The 18,862-nt window shown below is 32.6% G+C and overlaps 4 protein-coding genes across 4 annotated transcripts; all 4 read left to right on the forward strand.

The window, feature by feature from the left end:
• The first annotated feature begins 1,949 nt into the window (after nucleotides 1–1,949).
• On the forward strand, nucleotides 1,950–2,841 carry LOC116772063 (ejaculatory bulb-specific protein 3-like). The gene is made up of 3 exons (XM_032664095.2): nucleotides 1,950–1,973; nucleotides 2,062–2,261; nucleotides 2,565–2,841. The coding sequence occupies exons 2-3, from the start codon at nucleotides 2,087–2,089 to the stop codon at nucleotides 2,759–2,761; spliced, it is 372 nt and encodes a 123-aa protein (XP_032519986.2). The 5' UTR covers nucleotides 1,950–1,973; nucleotides 2,062–2,086; the 3' UTR covers nucleotides 2,762–2,841.
• A 3,690-nt stretch (nucleotides 2,842–6,531) lies between these two features.
• Nucleotides 6,532–7,441, forward strand: LOC133320274 (ejaculatory bulb-specific protein 3-like). Its single transcript, XM_061528177.1, has 3 exons — nucleotides 6,532–6,555; nucleotides 6,650–6,849; nucleotides 7,147–7,441. Exons 2-3 carry the CDS (start codon nucleotides 6,675–6,677, stop codon nucleotides 7,341–7,343), a joined length of 372 nt encoding a protein of 123 aa, XP_061384161.1. The 5' UTR covers nucleotides 6,532–6,555; nucleotides 6,650–6,674; the 3' UTR covers nucleotides 7,344–7,441.
• Nucleotides 7,442–11,107: 3,666 nt separating this feature from the next.
• Nucleotides 11,108–11,999, forward strand: LOC133320275 (ejaculatory bulb-specific protein 3-like). The gene is made up of 3 exons (XM_061528179.1): nucleotides 11,108–11,131; nucleotides 11,226–11,425; nucleotides 11,723–11,999. Exons 2-3 carry the CDS (start codon nucleotides 11,251–11,253, stop codon nucleotides 11,917–11,919), a joined length of 372 nt encoding a protein of 123 aa, XP_061384163.1. The 5' UTR covers nucleotides 11,108–11,131; nucleotides 11,226–11,250; the 3' UTR covers nucleotides 11,920–11,999.
• Nucleotides 12,000–15,064: 3,065 nt separating this feature from the next.
• Nucleotides 15,065–16,004, forward strand: LOC133320269 (allergen Tha p 1-like). Its single transcript, XM_061528150.1, has 3 exons — nucleotides 15,065–15,088; nucleotides 15,183–15,382; nucleotides 15,685–16,004. The coding sequence occupies exons 2-3, from the start codon at nucleotides 15,208–15,210 to the stop codon at nucleotides 15,879–15,881; spliced, it is 372 nt and encodes a 123-aa protein (XP_061384134.1). The 5' UTR covers nucleotides 15,065–15,088; nucleotides 15,183–15,207; the 3' UTR covers nucleotides 15,882–16,004.
• Nucleotides 16,005–18,862: the final 2,858 nt, after the last annotated feature.

The raw sequence follows: 18,862 nt of genomic DNA on the forward strand, positions 1-18,862 counted from the left end.
TTGAGGGGCCCCTATCTAACGCGCGTTTAACGCTCACCTCCCCTGTCCAAGCTCCTCTCTCTACCTAACCAAATTTGAAACGAACCTGCTGCTTGTCTATATTATCATATAGAAAACGGTAAATGATATAAATTTATTTTTGATTCTATAATCAACCACAACAGTAAAGACCACTTCAAAAGATACTTAGATAATAAAAGATTGTTTATATTGAGTTAAGTATTAAGTTAAATTATTGGAAAGAAAAGAAAAAGTAGTGTTCGTTTATCTACATTAGGTGTTTAGTCGATTTTTGTGCAGATATTTAGAAATTATTATTAGACTTTTTCAAATGAGCATTTATATACAAAGAATTGATTTCCCAATTTCTTTTAGATTTATTTTAATTTTTAAAAGATCCCAATATAAAAACCTGATTGGATGACTATGAGACCATCTGAAGTATGCAACCTTATAGATAAAAAATGAATTTCTTGAATCAGTCCAGGAGTAATCGAATAATCGCGGAACACACATAAATAAAGATTCCGACGAATATGAAACCTAACCCTATTTTGAAGTGGGTAAAGAAAAAGATTACAAAATCTGTCTTCTAACACTTAAATGCAAACATAATACACCTTACGTAACTTAATGTGTATTTTGTATGCCTACACATGTTAAGAATTTTCCTCCATTTTCGCAAGATGACATTATCAGGCCTTGTTATATACATCATTGAACCATTTGTGAAGTCTACCCTTATATATAAATAAATCAAAATCCTCTCGCGTTCAAGTTACTCGTTCGTTTGTCACACGCATACTTAATGCTAATATTAGACTTATTGGTTTTCTCATAGTTGCCATTGTTAGAACTAGATTAAACTGAAATGGGAACAAAGAAAGCACCAGTTTTAAAATGAAACAAAAAACTTTTAAATCGCTTGGCATAGTCGAAAATTATGAGGTAACGAACATAAAAAGATACAGACGTATTGAGCACCAAAAATGGATTTTTGAAGTAGGTTAAAAATATTACTTGTTACTTAGTTTTCATTTTTGTCTTAAACTGAATGGAAGTCTACTTGTCAAAAATGTACTTTTAAAGAAAGAATTTGGCGACGCTCCGTTTCCAACGCAGGGTACTCCGTTAATTTGTGGTCAGTCCCCAGAGAAACTGCACCAACCGGAAAGTCAAGAAACCGTGTCGTCAGTCCACCCACACATATACACGTCGATACACCTCCACCAGATCCTGGGCTACCAACTCCCAAGAAGACTTTCCAGCTAGCATGCTAACGGCCTCGTGGGAGACAATGCGATATTAACGACGTACAACCCTCCACCCCTTAATCACTGCGCTCACTGTAGCGACATCACGTTCGGCTTCGAGAAGGCACTGGCCCACACTGGAACTCCGTACAACGGGATCGAATACGACACGCTGGCATACCATTCTAGGTTCCAATATGTCGCGCTCGGACAGCCCCCAATTCTAATCCCTGTGTTTTAAGTATGACGTCGGTATCTCTCCTAAGAGTCATTCGAGAGCCGGTTTCCTTGAGACAGGTCTAAGATTTGTTTCGTTTAATCATCTTTTCCAAGATGATGTCTGGAATTTTTGGCGTTTTGTTACTTAGTTAAGTGTTTCAGATTTGCTATCCGTTTAATGACAGGTAATCCTTAAATTTTGGATTGAAATATAAAATATAAATCATAATTCATAGAAACAATACCTTCAATCTTCATATATATATAAAAGGTATATTGGAATTATTTATCTGTTTAGTATATAAATATATGACTAACACATTTCTTGTTTAATGTTTTTTATGCTTATTACCGTTTCTAAATCATCTTTTTTACATAATATAGCTATTTATGAATTTCAAATTAATAGTTATTAAATATTGTTATTACTGATCCGAGTATAAATACGAATTACTTTTCAACATTTTTACAGAATCAAGACAGTTGGGCTTTGATAGATCGGTAAGGATTTTTTAAAAATCTAAATTAAAAATAATAAATATACTAAAATTATTTATAAATATCTTCTATTTATAAAATACATTTTCAGGTGACTCTTCGGATTTTTCATCATAATGAAGACAATAATATTCTTAGCTGTAATCGCGTTTGCGGTTGCTGATCCCGAGTTGTATGATGTTGTTACATTGGATATGGATAAGATGGAAAAAGACCCTCAGGAATTTAATAGCTTAATAGACTGCCTATTGGACAGGTTACCCTGCACGCCTGTCTTTCAAACCTATCGAGGTAACTTTACTGCAATTAATATTCAACGTGATTTGCACAGACTCGTAATACAATGACTGTATTGGCAACCAGAGAGTATATCCGATTATCAAACACTTTCTCAAGAAGGTGCGTTCACTGTAAAAGGTTATTTATTGTTGAAATAGAATAAACATAATAATAATAATAATAATTACTATTATTTAATCAATATTTTTATTTGATTGTTTGAACAATTCATTTGAAAATTTCAAACTAAATGCCAATTTTGTTATTAAATACATCCTCATTGGTATAACTGTTGAAATGTGAAATGTATTTCAGGTATAGTTCAAGAAGCCACTGAAAATATTTGCAAGAAATGCAACCCGTACCAAAAACGTGCTTACTGGCATTTCCTGAGGATACTCAGAACTACCAACCCAGTGGACTACGAAAACTTCAGACAGAAGTTCGATGCCGACAATGTTTATGTCGACATTTTAGAATCGGTACTGAGGGGATTTGCAAATCTGAAGTAAAAGTAAAATTATTATGGATTTTTCAAAACTGTTTTTGTTACTATTATAAATTATATTTTAATGTCCACTGGCAAATGACAAATGGCAAACCAACAATTTGAAACTATGTTGTGACAATAAACTTTCATTATCGCAATTTATTTGTTTTACTGAGTCCTTTTATATAATATTTGTGTATATAGGATTAACATACATTTAAATAATAAGATACCGGGTTATTCAGTGACATGTTCAGTGTCAGAACAAAATTTTGGTTCTTAAAAGTGCGCACATGTTCTTGACAGTAATATTTTAATTCAAATTATTTTCAAGTCAGATGTATGTTCCACAAACTACTAACGTTTCTCTTGTGGCACCTCTTATTAAAGAGACAAGGAAAGAACTCATTAATGTTATGCATTACGTTCGATCCTACTGTAACATGTTTCGAGGTTTCATTCTACCTCAGCTTTTATGGGATGAAGTCAACCTGCCGATTGTGGTGAGGCTTTCCAATGCTCTTATTGTCCTACAACCTAGTTATAATATATTGAACAGCACAATAACTTTTTTCGAAGGTATCGTAGCCTAAGATACACATACATATGTATGTGTGTATCAGCTAGAGGATAAAAATAATTCATAGTCTAATTTTCTAATGAAAAATTTTCCAGTCAAATTATATTAACAATTTATAAACTTATAAATTCAATGACTAAAAAGTTACAATTAAGTCTATACATATGGGTATTAAGAAAAATAGGAATTTGTATAAGTTGGCATGATATTAGTTGAATTTGATTGTTTAATATGTTTACCGATTACTGCATAAAATTTGAAGAATCCAATGGCTATAAATTATAAAATGTGGATAAAATGTCCTTGATATTTCTAATTCTGGATGCATTGTGAGATTGGCTTTTCTCGTTTTACGATACACGAACCTATTAATATTCGTCATTTATGTTATACTTATCTAGTTAAAATTCATCTTAAGCTTTTGTCCAGTAGCATTAGATGATAATTGATTTTTTTTGACTTTCCTGTCAGGCGCTATTACCAGGATAAATCCCAGTACGGTACAAATGATTCAAGGTAAATTAATAAATGATAACTAACTATAATATTACATTTCTACATTATTCGATAATGGATATTGAATATTGTAAACAGTTAGTAACGAAACCATTTCTTAAGTTCTTTGGTGTTTCCGTCAATATTACAATTGGACAGGTAATAAAAACTTTAAACTAAGGTCTATAACAATTATTGACACAAATATTTTAGAAATGAATACTGAGAAAAAATAATAGCAAAACTGTACAGGACACCTTTGGGTAATGTCTTAGTGCACTTGTGTTGAGTATGAAAACATTACTCAAATTGAATATAAAGGTATCATTGCCAACTTAATGGGTGGTTCGGTTGCAATTATAAAGTATACTCTTCCTTTTAGAAATATTAGTTTACATCATGTCAGTCTCAAGGAATACAAGAAAATGCAGTATTCATAATAAATGGCGTCAACTTGGCAATTTTTTTTTTTACATCTATAATTGTTATACAAATGCGAGCAAGGTCCCTTATCCAGTAAACAGTCAACGAGTATGTCGAATTCCTTAGGATCTTTACTAGACTTGGCCTCATCCAATCTAACCGAGTGATACTAATACGCGATTAGGAATATTGCGGTATTCATGATGTTAGATTATCTGAAATTAGAAGAGACGAAACCTCTCAGCATTCCATGGATTCAACGTGCGGGTGCCGGGTCCACCGCGTTGCAGGGAGAGGAGCTTCAACAGTGCCTGGGACTTGCGACCCAGGTGTAGGTTTGAGGGGCCCCTATCTAACGCGCGTTTAACGCTCACCTCCCCTGTCCAAGCTCCTCTCTCTACCTAACCAAATTTGAAACGAACCTGCTGCTTGTCTATATTATCATATAGAAAACGGTAAATGATATAAATTTATTTTTGATTCTATAATCAACCACAACAGTAAAGACCACTTCAAAAGATACTTAGATAATAAAAGATTGTTTATATTGAGTTAAGTATTAAGTTAAATTATTGGAAAGAAAAGAAAAAGTAGTGTTCGTTTATCTACATTAGGTGTTTAGTCGATTTTTGTGCAGATATTTAGAAATTATTATTAGACTTTTTCAAATGAGCATTTATATACAAAGAATTGATTTCCAAATTTCGTTTCGATTTATTTTAATTTTTAAAAGATCCCAATATAAAAACCTGATTGGATGACTATGAGACCATCTGAAGTATGCAACGTTATAGATAAAAAATGAATTTCTTGAATCAGTCCAGGAGTAATCGAATAATCGCGGAACACACATAAATAAAGATTCCGACGAATATGAAACCTAACCCTATTTTGAAGTGGGTAAAGAAAAAGATTACAAAATCTGTCTTCTAACACTTAAATTCAAACATAATACACCTTACGTAACCATTACTTAATGTGTATTTTGTATGCCTACACATGTTAAGAATTTTCCTCCATTTTCGCAAGATGACATTATCAGGCCTTGTTATATACATCATTGAACCATTTGTGAAGTCTACCCTTATATATAAATAAATCAAAATCCTCTCGCGTTCAAGTTACTCGTTCGTTTGTCACACGCATACTTAATGCTAATATTAGACTTATTGGTTTTCTCATAGTTGCCATTGTTAGAACTAGATTAAACTGAAATGGGAACAAAGAAAGCACCAGTTTTAAAATGAAACAAAAAACTTTTAAATCGCTTGACATAGTCGAAAATTATGAGGTAACGAACATAAAAAGATACAGACGTATTGAGCGCCAAAAATGGATTTTTGAAGTAGGTTAAAAATATTACTTGTTACTTAGTTTTCATTTTTGTCTTAAACTGAATGGAAGTCTACTTGTCAAAAATGTACTTTTAAAGAAAGAGTTTGGCGACGCTCCGTTTCCAACGGAGGGTACTCCGTTAATTTGTGGTCAGTCCCCAGAGAAACTGCACCAACCGGAAAGTCAAGAAACCTTGTCGTCAGTCCACCCACACATATACACGTCGATACACCTCCACCAGATCCTGGGCTACCAACTCCCAAGAAGACTTTCCAGCTAGCATGCTAACGGCCTCGTGGGAGACAATGCGATATTAACGACGTACAACCCTCCACCCCTTAATCACTGCGCTCACTGTAGCGACATCACGTTCGGCTTCGAGAAGGCACTGGCCCACACTGGAACTCCGTACAACGGGATCGAACACGACACGCTGGCATACCATTCTCGGTTCCAATATGTCGCGCTCGGACAGCCCCCAATTCTAATCCCTGTGTTTTAAGTATGACGTCGGTATCTCTCTCTGAGAGTCATTTGAGAGCCGGTTTCCTTGAGGCAGGTCTAAGATTTGTATTGTTAAATCATCTTTTCCAAGATGATGTTTGGAATTTTTGGCGTTTTGTTACTTAGTTAAGTGTTTCAGATTTGCTATCCGTTTAATGACAGCAAATCCTTAAATTTTGTTTTGAAATATAAAATATAAATCATAATTCATAGAAACAATACCTTCAATCTTCATATATATATAAAAGGTATATTGGAATTATTTATCTGTTTAGTATATAAATATATGACTAACACATTTCTTGTTTAATATTTTTTATGCTTATTACCGTTTCTAAATCATCTTTTTTTACATAATATAGCTATTTATGAATTTCAAATTAATAGTTATTAAATATTGTTATTACTGATCCGAGTATAAATACGAATTACTTTTCAACATTTTTACAGAATCAAGACAGTTGGGCTTTGATAGATCGGTAAGGATTTTCTAAAAATCTAAATTAATAATAATTATAATAAATATACTAAAATTATTTATAACTATCTTCAATTTATAAAATACATTTTCAGGTGACTCTTCGGATTTTTCATCATAATGAAGACAATAATATTCTTAGCTGTAATCGCGTTTGCGGTTGCTGATCCCGAGTTGTATGATGTTGTTACATTGGATATGGATAAGATGGAAAAAGACCCTCAGGAATTTAATAGCTTAATAGACTGCCTATTGGACAGGGGACCCTGCACGCCTGTCTTTCAAACCTATCGAGGTAACTTTACTGCAATTATTATTCAACGTGATTTGCACAGACTCGTAATACAATGACTGTATTGGCAACCAGAGAGTGTATCCGATTATGAAACACTTCCTCAAGGAGGTGCGTTCACTGTAAAAAGTTATTTATTGTTGAAATAGAATAATAATAATCATAATAATAATAAATTTTTAATCAATATTTTTATTTGATTGTTTGAACAATTCATTTGAAAATTTCAAATTAAATGCCAATTTTATTATTAAATACTTTCTCATTGGTATAACTGTTGAAATGTGAAATGTATTTCAGGTATAGTTCAAGAAGCCACTGAAAATATTTGCAAGAAATGCAACCCGTACCAAAAACGTGCTTACTGGCATTTCCTGAGGATACTCAGAACTACCAACCCAGTGGACTACGAAAACTTTAGACAGAAGTTCGATGCCGACAATGTTTATGTCGATATTTTAGAATCGGTACTGAGGGGATTTGCAAATCTGAAGTAAAAGTAAATTTATTATGGATTTTTCAAAACTGTTTTTGTTTCTATTATAAATTATATTTTAATGTCCACTGGCAAATGACAAATGGCAAACCAACAATTTGAAACTATGTTGTGACAATAAACTTTCATTATCGCAATTTATTTGTTTTACTGAGTCCTTTTATATAATATTTGTGTATATAGGATTAACATACATTTAAATAATAAGATACCGGGTTATTCAGTGACATGTTCAGTGTCAGAACAAAATTTTGGTTCTTAAAAGTGCGCACATGTTCTTGACAGTAATATTTTAATTCAAATTATTTTCAAGTCAGATGTATGTTCCACAAACTACTAACGTTTCTCTTGTGGCACCTCTTATTAAAGAGACAAGGAAAGAACTCATTAATGTTATGCATTACGTTCGATCCTACTGTAACATGTTTCGAGGTTTCATTCTACCTCAGCTTTTATGGGATGAAGTCAACCTGCCGATTGTGGTGAGGCTTTCCAATGCTCTTATTGTCCTACAACCTAGTTATAATATATTGAACAGCACAATAACTTTTTTCGAAGGTATCGTTGCCTAAGATACACATACATATGTATGTGTGTATCAGCTAGAGGATAAAAATAATTCATAGTCAAATTTTCTAATGAAAAATTTTCCAGTCAAATTATATTAACAATTTATAAACTTATAAATTCAATGACTAAAAAGTTACAATTAAGTCTATACATATGGGTATTAAGAAAAATAGGAATTTGTAAAATTGGCATGTTATTAGTTGAATTTGATTGTTTAATATGTTTACCGATTACTGCATAAAATTTTAAGAATCCAATTGCTATAAATTATAAAATGTGGATAATGTCCCTGATATTTCTAATTCTGGATGCATTGTGAGATTGGCTTTTCTCGTTTTACGATACACGAACCTATTAATATTCGTCATTTATGTTATACTTATCTAGTTAAAATTCATCTTAAGCTTCTGTCTAGTAGCATTAGATGATAATTGATTTTTCTTGACTTTCCCGTTGGGTTTTATTACTAGGATAAATCCCAGTACGGTACAAATGATTCAAGGTAAATTAATAAATGATAACTAACTATAATATTACATTTCTACATTATTCGATAATGGATATTGAATATTGTAAACAGTTAGTAACGAAACCATTTCTTAAGTTCTTTGGTGTTTCCGTCAATATTACAATTGGACAGGTAATAAAAACTTTAAACTAAGGTCTATAACAATTATTGACACAAATATTTTAGAAATGAATACTGAGAAAAAATAATAGCAAAACTGTACAGGACACCTTTGGGTAATGTCTTAGTGCACTTGTGTTGAGTATGAAAACATTACTCAAATTGAATATAAAGGTATCATTGCCAACTTAATGGGTGGTTCGGTTGCAATTATAAAGTATACTCTTCCTTTTAGAAATATTAGTTTACATCATGTCAGTCTCAAGGAATACAAGAAAATGCAGTATTCATAATAAATGGCGTCAATTTGGCAATTTTTTTTTACATCTATAATTGTTATACAAATGCGAGCAAGGTCCCTTATCCAGTAAACAGTCAACGAGTATGTCGAATTCCTTAGGATCTTTACTAGACTTGGCCTCATCCAATCTAACCGAGTGATACTAATACGCGATTAGGAATATTGCGGTATTCATGATGTTAGATTATCTGAAATTAGAAGAGACGAAACCTCTCAGCATTCCATGGATTCAACGTGCGGGTGCCGGGTCCACCGCGTTGCAGGGAGAGGAGCTTCAACAGTGCCTGGGACTTGCGACCCAGGTGTAGGTTTGAGGGGCCCCTATCTAACGCGCGTTTAACGCTCACCTCCCCTGCCCAAGCTCCTCTCTCTACCTAACCAAATTTGAAACGAACCTGCTGCTTGTCTATATTATCATATAGAAAACGGTAAATGATATAAATTTATTTTTGATTCTATAATCAACCACAACAGTAAAGACCACTTCAAAAGATACTTAGATAATAAAAGATTGTTTATATTGAGTTAAGTATTGAGTTAAATTATTGGAAAGAAAAGAAAAAGTAGTGTTCGTTTATCTACATTAGGTGTTTAGTCGATTTTTGTGCAGATATTTAGAAATTATTATTAGACTTTTTCAAATGAGCATTTATATACAAAGAATTGATTTCCAAATTTCGTTTCGATTTATTTTAATTTTTAAAAGATCCCAATATAAAAACCTGATTGGATGACTATGAGACCATCTGAAGTATGCAACGTTATAGATAAAAAATGAATTTCTTGAATCAGTCCAGGAGTAATCGAATAATCGCGGAACACACATAAATAAAGATTCCGACGAATATGAAACCTAACCCTATTTTGAAGTGGGTAAAGAAAAAGATTACAAAATCTGTCTTCTAACACTTAAATTCAAACATAATACACCTTACGTAACCATTACTTAATGTGTATTTTGTATGCCTACACATGTTAAGAATTTTCCTCCATTTTCGCAAGATGACATTATCAGGCCTTGTTATATACATCATTGAACCATTTGTGAAGTCTACCCTTATATATAAATAAATCAAAATCCTCTCGCGTTCAAGTTACTCGTTCGTTTGTCACACGCATACTTAATGCTAATATTAGACTTATTGGTTTTCTCATAGTTGCCATTGTTAGAACTAGATTAAACTGAAATGGGAACAAAGAAAGCACCAGTTTTAAAATGAAACAAAAAACTTTTAAATCGCTTGACATAGTCGAAAATTATGAGGTAACGAACATAAAAAGATACAGACGTATTGAGCGCCAAAAATGGATTTTTGAAGTAGGTTAAAAATATTACTTGTTACTTAGTTTTCATTTTTGTCTTAAACTGAATGGAAGTCTACTTGTCAAAATGTACTTTTAAAGAAAGAGTTTGGCGACGCTCCGTTTCCAACGGAGGGTACTCCGTTAATTTGTGGTCAGTCCCCAGAGAAACTGCACCAACCGGAAAGTCAAGAAACCTTGTCGTCAGTCCACCCACACATATACACGTCGATACACCTCCACCAGATCCTGGGCTACCAACTCCCAAGAAGACTTTCCAGCTAGCATGCTAACGGCCTCGTGGGAGACAATGCGATATTAACGACGTACAACCCTCCACCCCTTAATCACTGCGCTCACTGTAGCGACATCACGTTCGGCTTCGAGAAGGCACTGGCCCACACTGGAACTCCGTACAACGGGATCGAACACGACACGCTGGCATACCATTCTCGGTTCCAATATGTCGCGCTCGGACAGCCCCCAATTCTAATCCCTGTGTTTTAAGTATGACGTCGGTATCTCTCTCTGAGAGTCATTTGAGAGCCGGTTTCCTTGAGGCAGGTCTAAGATTTGTATTGTTAAATCATCTTTTCCAAGATGATGTTTGGAATTTTTGGCGTTTTGTTACTTAGTTAAGTGTTTCAGATTTGCTATCCGTTTAATGACAGCAAATCCTTAAATTTTGTTTTGAAATATAAAATATAAATCATAATTCATAGAAACAATACCTTCAATCTTCATATATATATAAAAGGTATATTGGAATTATTTATCTGTTTAGTATATAAATATATGACTAACACATTTCTTGTTTAATATTTTTTATGCTTATTACCGTTTCTAAATCATCTTTTTTTACATAATATAGCTATTTATGAATTTCAAATTAATAGTTATTAAATATTGTTATTACTGATCCGAGTATAAATACGAATTACTTTTCAACATTTTTACAGAATCAAGACAGTTGGGCTTTGATAGATCGGTAAGGATTTTCTAAAAATCTAAATTAATAATAATTATAATAAATATACTAAAATTATTTATAACTATCTTCAATTTATAAAATACATTTTCAGGTGACTCTTCGGATTTTTCATCATAATGAAGACAATAATATTCTTAGCTGTAATCGCGTTTGCGGTTGCTGATCCCGAGTTGTATGATGTTGTTACATTGGATATGGATAAGATGGAAAAAGACCCTCAGGAATTTAATAGCTTAATAGACTGCCTATTGGACAGGGGACCCTGCACGCCTGTCTTTCAAACCTATCGAGGTAACTTTACTGCAATTATTATTCAACGTGATTTGCACAGACTCGTAATACAATGACTGTATTGGCAACCAGAGAGTGTATCCGATTATGAAACACTTCCTCAAGGAGGTGCGTTCACTGTAAAAAGTTATTTATTGTTGAAATAGAATAATAATAATCATAATAATAATAAATTTTTAGTCAATATTTTTATTTGATTGTTTGAACAATTCATTTGAAAATTTCAAATTAAATGCCAATTTTATTATTAAATACTTTCTCATTGGTATAACTGTTGAAATGTGAAATGTATTTCAGGTATAGTTCAAGAAGCCACTGAAAATATTTGCAAGAAATGCAACCCGTACCAAAAACGTGCTTACTGGCATTTCCTGAGGATACTCAGAACTACCAACCCAGTGGACTACGAAAACTTCAGACAGAAATTCGATGCCGACAATGTTTATGTCGACATTTTAGAATCGGTACTGAGGGGATTTGCAAATCTGAAGTAAAACTAAAATTATTATGGATTTTTCAAAACTGTTTTTGTTCCTATTATAAATTATATTTTAATGTCCACTGGCAAATGGCAAATGGCAAACCAACAATTTGAAACTATGTTGTGACAATACACTTTCATTATCGCAATTTATTTGTTTTACTGAGTCCTTTTATATAATATTTGTGTATATAGGATTAACATACATTTAAATAATAAGATACCGGGTTATTCAGTGACATGTTCAGTGTCACAACAAAATTTTGGTTCTTAAAAGTGTGCACATGTTCTCAACAGTAATATTTTAATTCAAATTATTTTCAACTCCGATGTATGTTCCACAAACTACTAACGTTTCTCTTGTGGCACCTCTTATTAAAGAGACAAGGAAAGAACTCATTAATGTTATGCATTACGTTCGATTCTTCTGTAACATGTTTCGAGGTTTCATTCTACCTCAGCTTTTATGGGATGGAGTCAACCTGCCAATTGTGGTGAGGCTTTCCAATGCTCTTATTGTCCTACAACCTAGTTATAATATATTGAACAGCACAATAACTTTTTTTCGAAGGTATCCGTAGCCTAAGATACACATACATATGTATGTGTGTATCAGCTAGAGGATAAAAATAATTCATAGTCAAATTTTCTAATGAAAAATTTTCCAGTCAAATTATATTAACAATTTATAAACTTATAAATTCAATGGCTAAAAAGTTACAATTAAGTCTATACATATGGGTATTAAGAAAAATAGGAATTTGTAAAAGTTGGCATGATATTAGTTGAATTTGATTGTTTAATATGTTTACCGATTACTGCATAAAATTTGAAGAATCCAATGGCTATAAATTATAAAATGTGGATAAAATGTCCTTGATATTTCTAATTCTGGATGCATTGTGAGATTGGCTTTTCTCGTTTTACGATACACGAACCTATTAATATTCGTCATTTATGTTATACTTATCTAGTTAAAATTCATCTTAAGCTTTTGTCCAGTAGCATTAGATGATAATTGATTTTTTTTTACTTTCCCGTTAGGCGCTATTACCAGGATAAATCCCAGTACGGTACAAATGATTCAAGGTAAATTAATAAATGATAACTAACTATAATAGTACGTTTCTACATTATTCGATAATTGATATTGAATATTGTAAACAGTTAGTAACGAAACCAATTTTTAAGTTCTTTGGTGTTTCCGTCAATATTACAATTCGACAGGTAATAAAATCTTTCAACTAAGTTCTATAACAATTATTGACACAAATATTGTAGAAATGAATACTGAGAAAAAATAATAGCAAAACTGTACAGGACACCTTTGGGTAATGTCTTAGTGCACTTGTGTTGAGTATGAAAACATTACTCAAATTGAATATAAAGGTATCATTGCCAACTTAATTGGTAATTCGGTTGCAATTATAAAGTATACTCTTCCTTTTAGAAATATTAGTTTACATCATGTCAGTCTCAAGGAATACAAGAAAATGCAGTATTCATAATAAATGGCGTCAACTTGGCAATATTTTTTCTTACATCTATAATTGTTATACAAATGCGAGCAAGGTCCCTTATCCAGTAAACAGTCAACGAGTATGTCAAATTCCTTAGGATCTTTAGTAGACTTGGGCTCAGCCAGTTTAACCGAGTGATACTAATACGCGATTAGGAATATTACGGTATTCATGATGTTAGATTATCTGAAATTAGAAGAGACGAAACCTCTCAGCATTCCATGGATTCAACGTGCGGGTGCCGGGTCCACCGCGTTGCAGGGAGAGGAGCTTCAACAGTGCCTGGGACTTGCGACCCAGGTGTAGGTTTGAGGGGCCCCTATCTAACGCGCGTTTAACGCTCACCTCCCCTGTCCAAGCTCCTCTCTCTACCTAACCAAATTTGAAACGAACCTGCTGCTTGTCTATATTATCATATAGAAAACGGTTAATGATATAAATTTATTTTTGATTCTATAATCAACCACAACAGTAAAGACCACTTCAAAAGATACTTAGATAATAAAAGATTGTTTATATTGAGTTAAGTATTAAGTTAAATTATTGGAAAGAAAAGAAAAAGTAGTGTTCGTTTATCTACATTAGGTGTTTAGTCGATTTTTGTGCAGATATTTAGAAATTATTATTAGACTTTTTCAAATGAGCATTTATATACAAAGAATTGATTTCCCAATTTCTTTTCGATTTATTTTAATTTTTAAAAGATCCCAATATAAAAACCTGATTGGATGACTATGAGACCATCTGAAGTATGCAACCTTATAGATAAAAAATGAATTTCTTGAATCAGTCCAGGAGTAATAGAATAATCGCGGAACACACATAAATAAAGATTCCGACGAATATGAAACCTAACCCTATTTTGAAGTGGGTTAATAACAAAATTACAAAATCTGTCTTGTTCAAACATAATACACCTTAAGTCCCCACAAATATACACATCGATACACCGCCACCGGAACCTGGGCTACCAACTCCCAGGGAGACTTTCCAGCTAGCATGCAAACCGCCTCGTGGGAGACAATGCGATATCCACGTACAACTCTCAACGCCTTGACTCACTGCGCTCTCTGTGGCGACACCACGTTCGGCTTCAAGAAGCACCGGTCCACACTGGAACTCCAGGTTTCAGTTTCCAATATGTCGCGCTCGGACAGCCCCCAATTCTAATCCTTGTGTTTTAAGTATTACGTCGATATCTCTCTCTGAGAGTCATTTGAGAGCCGGTTTCCTTGAGGCAGGTCTAAGATTTGTATTGTTAAATCATCTTTTCCAAGATGATGTTTGGAATTTTTGGCGTTTTGTTACTTTGTTAAGTGTTTCAGATTTGCTATCCGTTTAATGACAGCAAATCCTTAAATTTTGTTTTGAAATATAAAATATAAATCATAATTCATAGAAACAATACCTTCAATCTTCATATATATAAAAGGTATATTGGAATTATTTATCTGTTTAGTATATAAATATATGACTAACACATTTCTTGTTTAATATTTTTTATGATTATTACCGATTCTAAATCATCTTTTTTACATAAATTAGCTATTTATGAATTTCAAATTAATAATTATTATAAATTGTTATTACTGATCCGAGTATAAATACGAATTACTTTTCAACATTTTTACAGAATCAAGACAGTTGGGCTTTGATAGATCGGTAAGGATTTTCTAAAAATCTAAATTAATAATAATTATAATAAATATACTTTAATTATTTATAACTATCTTCAATTTATAAAATACATTTTCAGGTGACTCTTCGGATTTTTCATCATAATGAAGACAATAATATTCTTAGCTGTAATCGCGTTTGCGGTTGCTGATCCCGAGTTGTATGATGTTGTTACATTGGATATGGATAAGATGGAAAAAGACCCTCAGGAATTTAAGAGCTTAATAGACTGCTTATTGGACAGGGGACCGTGCACGCCTGTCTTTCAAACCTATCGAGGTATTTATACAGCTATTATTATTGAACATGATTTGCGCAGATTCGTAACATACTATCACTGTATTGGCAACCAGAGAGTATATCCGATTATCAAACACTTTCTCAAGAAGGTGCGTTCACTGTAAAAGGTTATTTATTGTTGAAATAAAATAAACATAATAATAATAATAATAACTATTATTTAATCAATATTTTTATTTGATTGTTTGAACAATTTATTTGAAAATTTCAAACTAAATGCCAATTTTGTTATTAAATACATCCTCATTGGTATAACTGGTGAAAGGTGAAATGTATTTCAGGTATAGTTCAAGAAGCCACTGAAAATATTTGCAAGAAATGCAATCCGTACCAAAAACGTGCTTACTGGCATTTCCTGAGGATACTCAGAACTACCAACCCAGTGGACTACGAAAACTTCAGACAGAAGTTCGATGCCGACAATGTTTATGTCGACATTTTAGAATCGGTACTGAGGGGATTTGCAAATCTGAAGTAAAAGTAAATTTATTATGGATTTTTCAAAACTGTTTTTGTTACTATTATAAATTATATTTTGATGACCACTGGCAAATGGCAAATGGCAAACCAACAATTTGAAACTATGTTGTGACAATAAACTTTCAGTATCGCAATTTATTTGTTTTACTGAGTCCTGTTATATAATATTTGTGTATATAGGATTAACATACATTTAAATAATAAGATACCGGGTTATTCAGTGACATGTTCAGTGTCACAACAAAATTTTGGTTCTTAAAAGTGTGCACATGTTCTCAACAGTAATATTTTAATTCAAATTATTTTCAACTCCGATGTATGTTCCATAAACTACTAACGTTTCTCTTGTGGCACCTCTTATTAAAGAGACAAGGAAAGAACTCATTAATGTTATGCATTACGTTCGATCCTTCTGTAACATGTTTCGAGGTTTCATTCTACCTCAGCTTTTATGGGATGAAGTCAACCTGCCGATTGTGGTGAGGCTTTCCAATGCTCTTATTGTCCTAGAACCTAGTTATAATATATTGAATAGCACAATAACTTTTTTTCGAAGGTATCCGTAGCCTAAGATACACATACATATGTATGTGTGTATCAGCTAGAGGATAAAAATAATTCATAGTCAAATTTTCTAATGAAAAATTTTCCAGTCAAATTATATTAAGTAATAAAATCTTTAAACTAAGGTCTATAACAATTATTGACACAAATATTGTAGAAATGAATACTGAGAAAAAATAATAGCAAAAATGTACAGGACTCCTTTGGGTAATGTCTTAGTGCACTTGTGTTGAGTATGAAAGCATTACTCAAATTGAATATAAAGGTTTCATTGCCAAACTTAATAGGTAATTCGGTTGCAATTATAAAATTATACTCTTCTTTTTAGAAATATTAGTTTACATCATGTCAGTCTCAAGGAATACAAGAAAATGCAGTATTACTCAATAGGCGATTAGATATTATGAAATCGGTTATATTAAGGTAGGTATCTAATTCAAATATTGGAAAGTAAATAAAAATAAGTCATGGTGCCCTGGAGGTTAAAAGCCCGCCTCTCATACGTGAGGGCACTGTTTCGAAACCAGGCAAGTACCAATGTAATCTTTTCCGTGGCATACGTACTTTTTAAGAGTATTTAGACACCACTCACAGCCGGTGAAGAAGAACATCGTGAGGAATTCTGGTCTTATAATTTCAAATTATTAGATTGTAATCGCCAACCCGTCTTGAGCAAGCGTGGTGATTAATGCTCTAACCTTCTCCATGTGAGAAGAGGCCTTTGTTCAGCAGGGAAGAAATAAAAATAGTGTTCGTTTATCTACATCAGGCATCGAAGGTAACGTCGTAGACGGTTTGACGAACCCCTTACTTCGAAGAGGTCCGATCCCTGCAACGGCTCAAACGAGTCTATCTGTACTTTGTACTCTCGCCTCTATTTATACCTACATTATACTTGCACAGGTGGCTACGCAGGTGGTTATGCGGCTGAGATCTGATAATTTCAACTACCCTCAATTATTATTTATTTAAATAATAACAATTGCGCCGATATATATCTCAAAAAATTGTTATGATTTACGTATTTTGTCTGAGGTGTTTTCATAAAAAAATCATATTTCATAAATCCAAACTGTAATATTATTTTCTATACAGAGGAAAGACGTGGAACTTTAAGATTTTATTTATAATTATATTTTAAACGATCTGACTAATTCTCAGCTTGTTGTAAATTTATGTAACTTCACACTTATTTTTTTGTTCTAATTTGATCGGACTAGCATGTATTTCTCCTATTGTACTTTTTATAAAATAGACAAGGAAGGAACTTTTAAACTTCATGCATTAAGTTTGATCCTTCTATAACATGTATCCAGGTTTCATTCTACATTAGCTTTTATAGGGTGAATTCAACCTGCGGATTCTGACAACACTTTTCAATGACCTTATTGTCCTAGCGCCTAGTTGTAATATGTTTAATTGTACATTAACTAATGTCTGTACATGTGTTTAAGCTACGTTTCTTTATTGCCACCCTCATATTCATAAGTCGTTATATCTTGTTTAATATCTTGAAGCGATAACAAAATGGTTTCCAGTTATTTAAATAGTATAATTTATATGACAGTCAATTGCAGAAGGACTTGCGGAAAGGTCGACGAACAGAATTTTAAAATCGACGTAAGCATTCCAAGGATCGTATATAAAATAAAAAATATATCTGAACACGAAGTATTATTTTATTGTAATTATCAATTTGATACGTTTACATTAACGAAAGATACTGAGAATGAAAAATAAAAAGTATACTATTAAAACCTACCTAATAATAAACAACATAAGCAATTTTTAACAGGTTTGTTATATTTGTATTGCCTAAGACTTATGACTTTAAGGCCCAGTTTCACCAATCAATGTTAAATGTCTTAACAAGACATTTATATTATTTCCTGCTCGAGAGGTCCGTCAAATGGCTAACGGACTGTTAATCTATTGTATTGCCAAAACTGAAATGTCCAATCAGAACCCTCATTTTTTGTAGCCACCGTAACAGCATCCTTTTTTTAATTTTCGACTATCAATTTGTATTCATTAATAACGTGAATAAAAACTTTCTTTTCATATGATGAAAAATCTTTCCTGTGATATTGCAAATAAGGTACTTTTTTCATCACTTTTAACTTGAACACAATTTATGCCAATAAATTGACAACACAATTTTGACAGGTTACATCTAATAACTGAAAAGAAAGCTTTTTGTGTGTCAAAGCAATCAACGATATATACAATAGCTAACAAGTGACGTATCGATCAAGGGATAAAGTGGTGCATCGTAGCAAACATGTCGTATTAAAAGATATAACTTCAATTTGGTCGTCTTACGATAAGAACGAATAATTTGGTAGTCGGTCAATTAACGTGACATTTAATAATTCGTTGTTAATTTTTCATCGTGGAACGTAAATATTTCTATAG

Source organism: Danaus plexippus (genome assembly GCF_018135715.1).
Source record: "Danaus plexippus chromosome 16 unlocalized genomic scaffold, MEX_DaPlex mxdp_23, whole genome shotgun sequence".
Classification (NCBI taxonomy): domain Eukaryota; kingdom Metazoa; phylum Arthropoda; class Insecta; order Lepidoptera; family Nymphalidae; genus Danaus; species Danaus plexippus.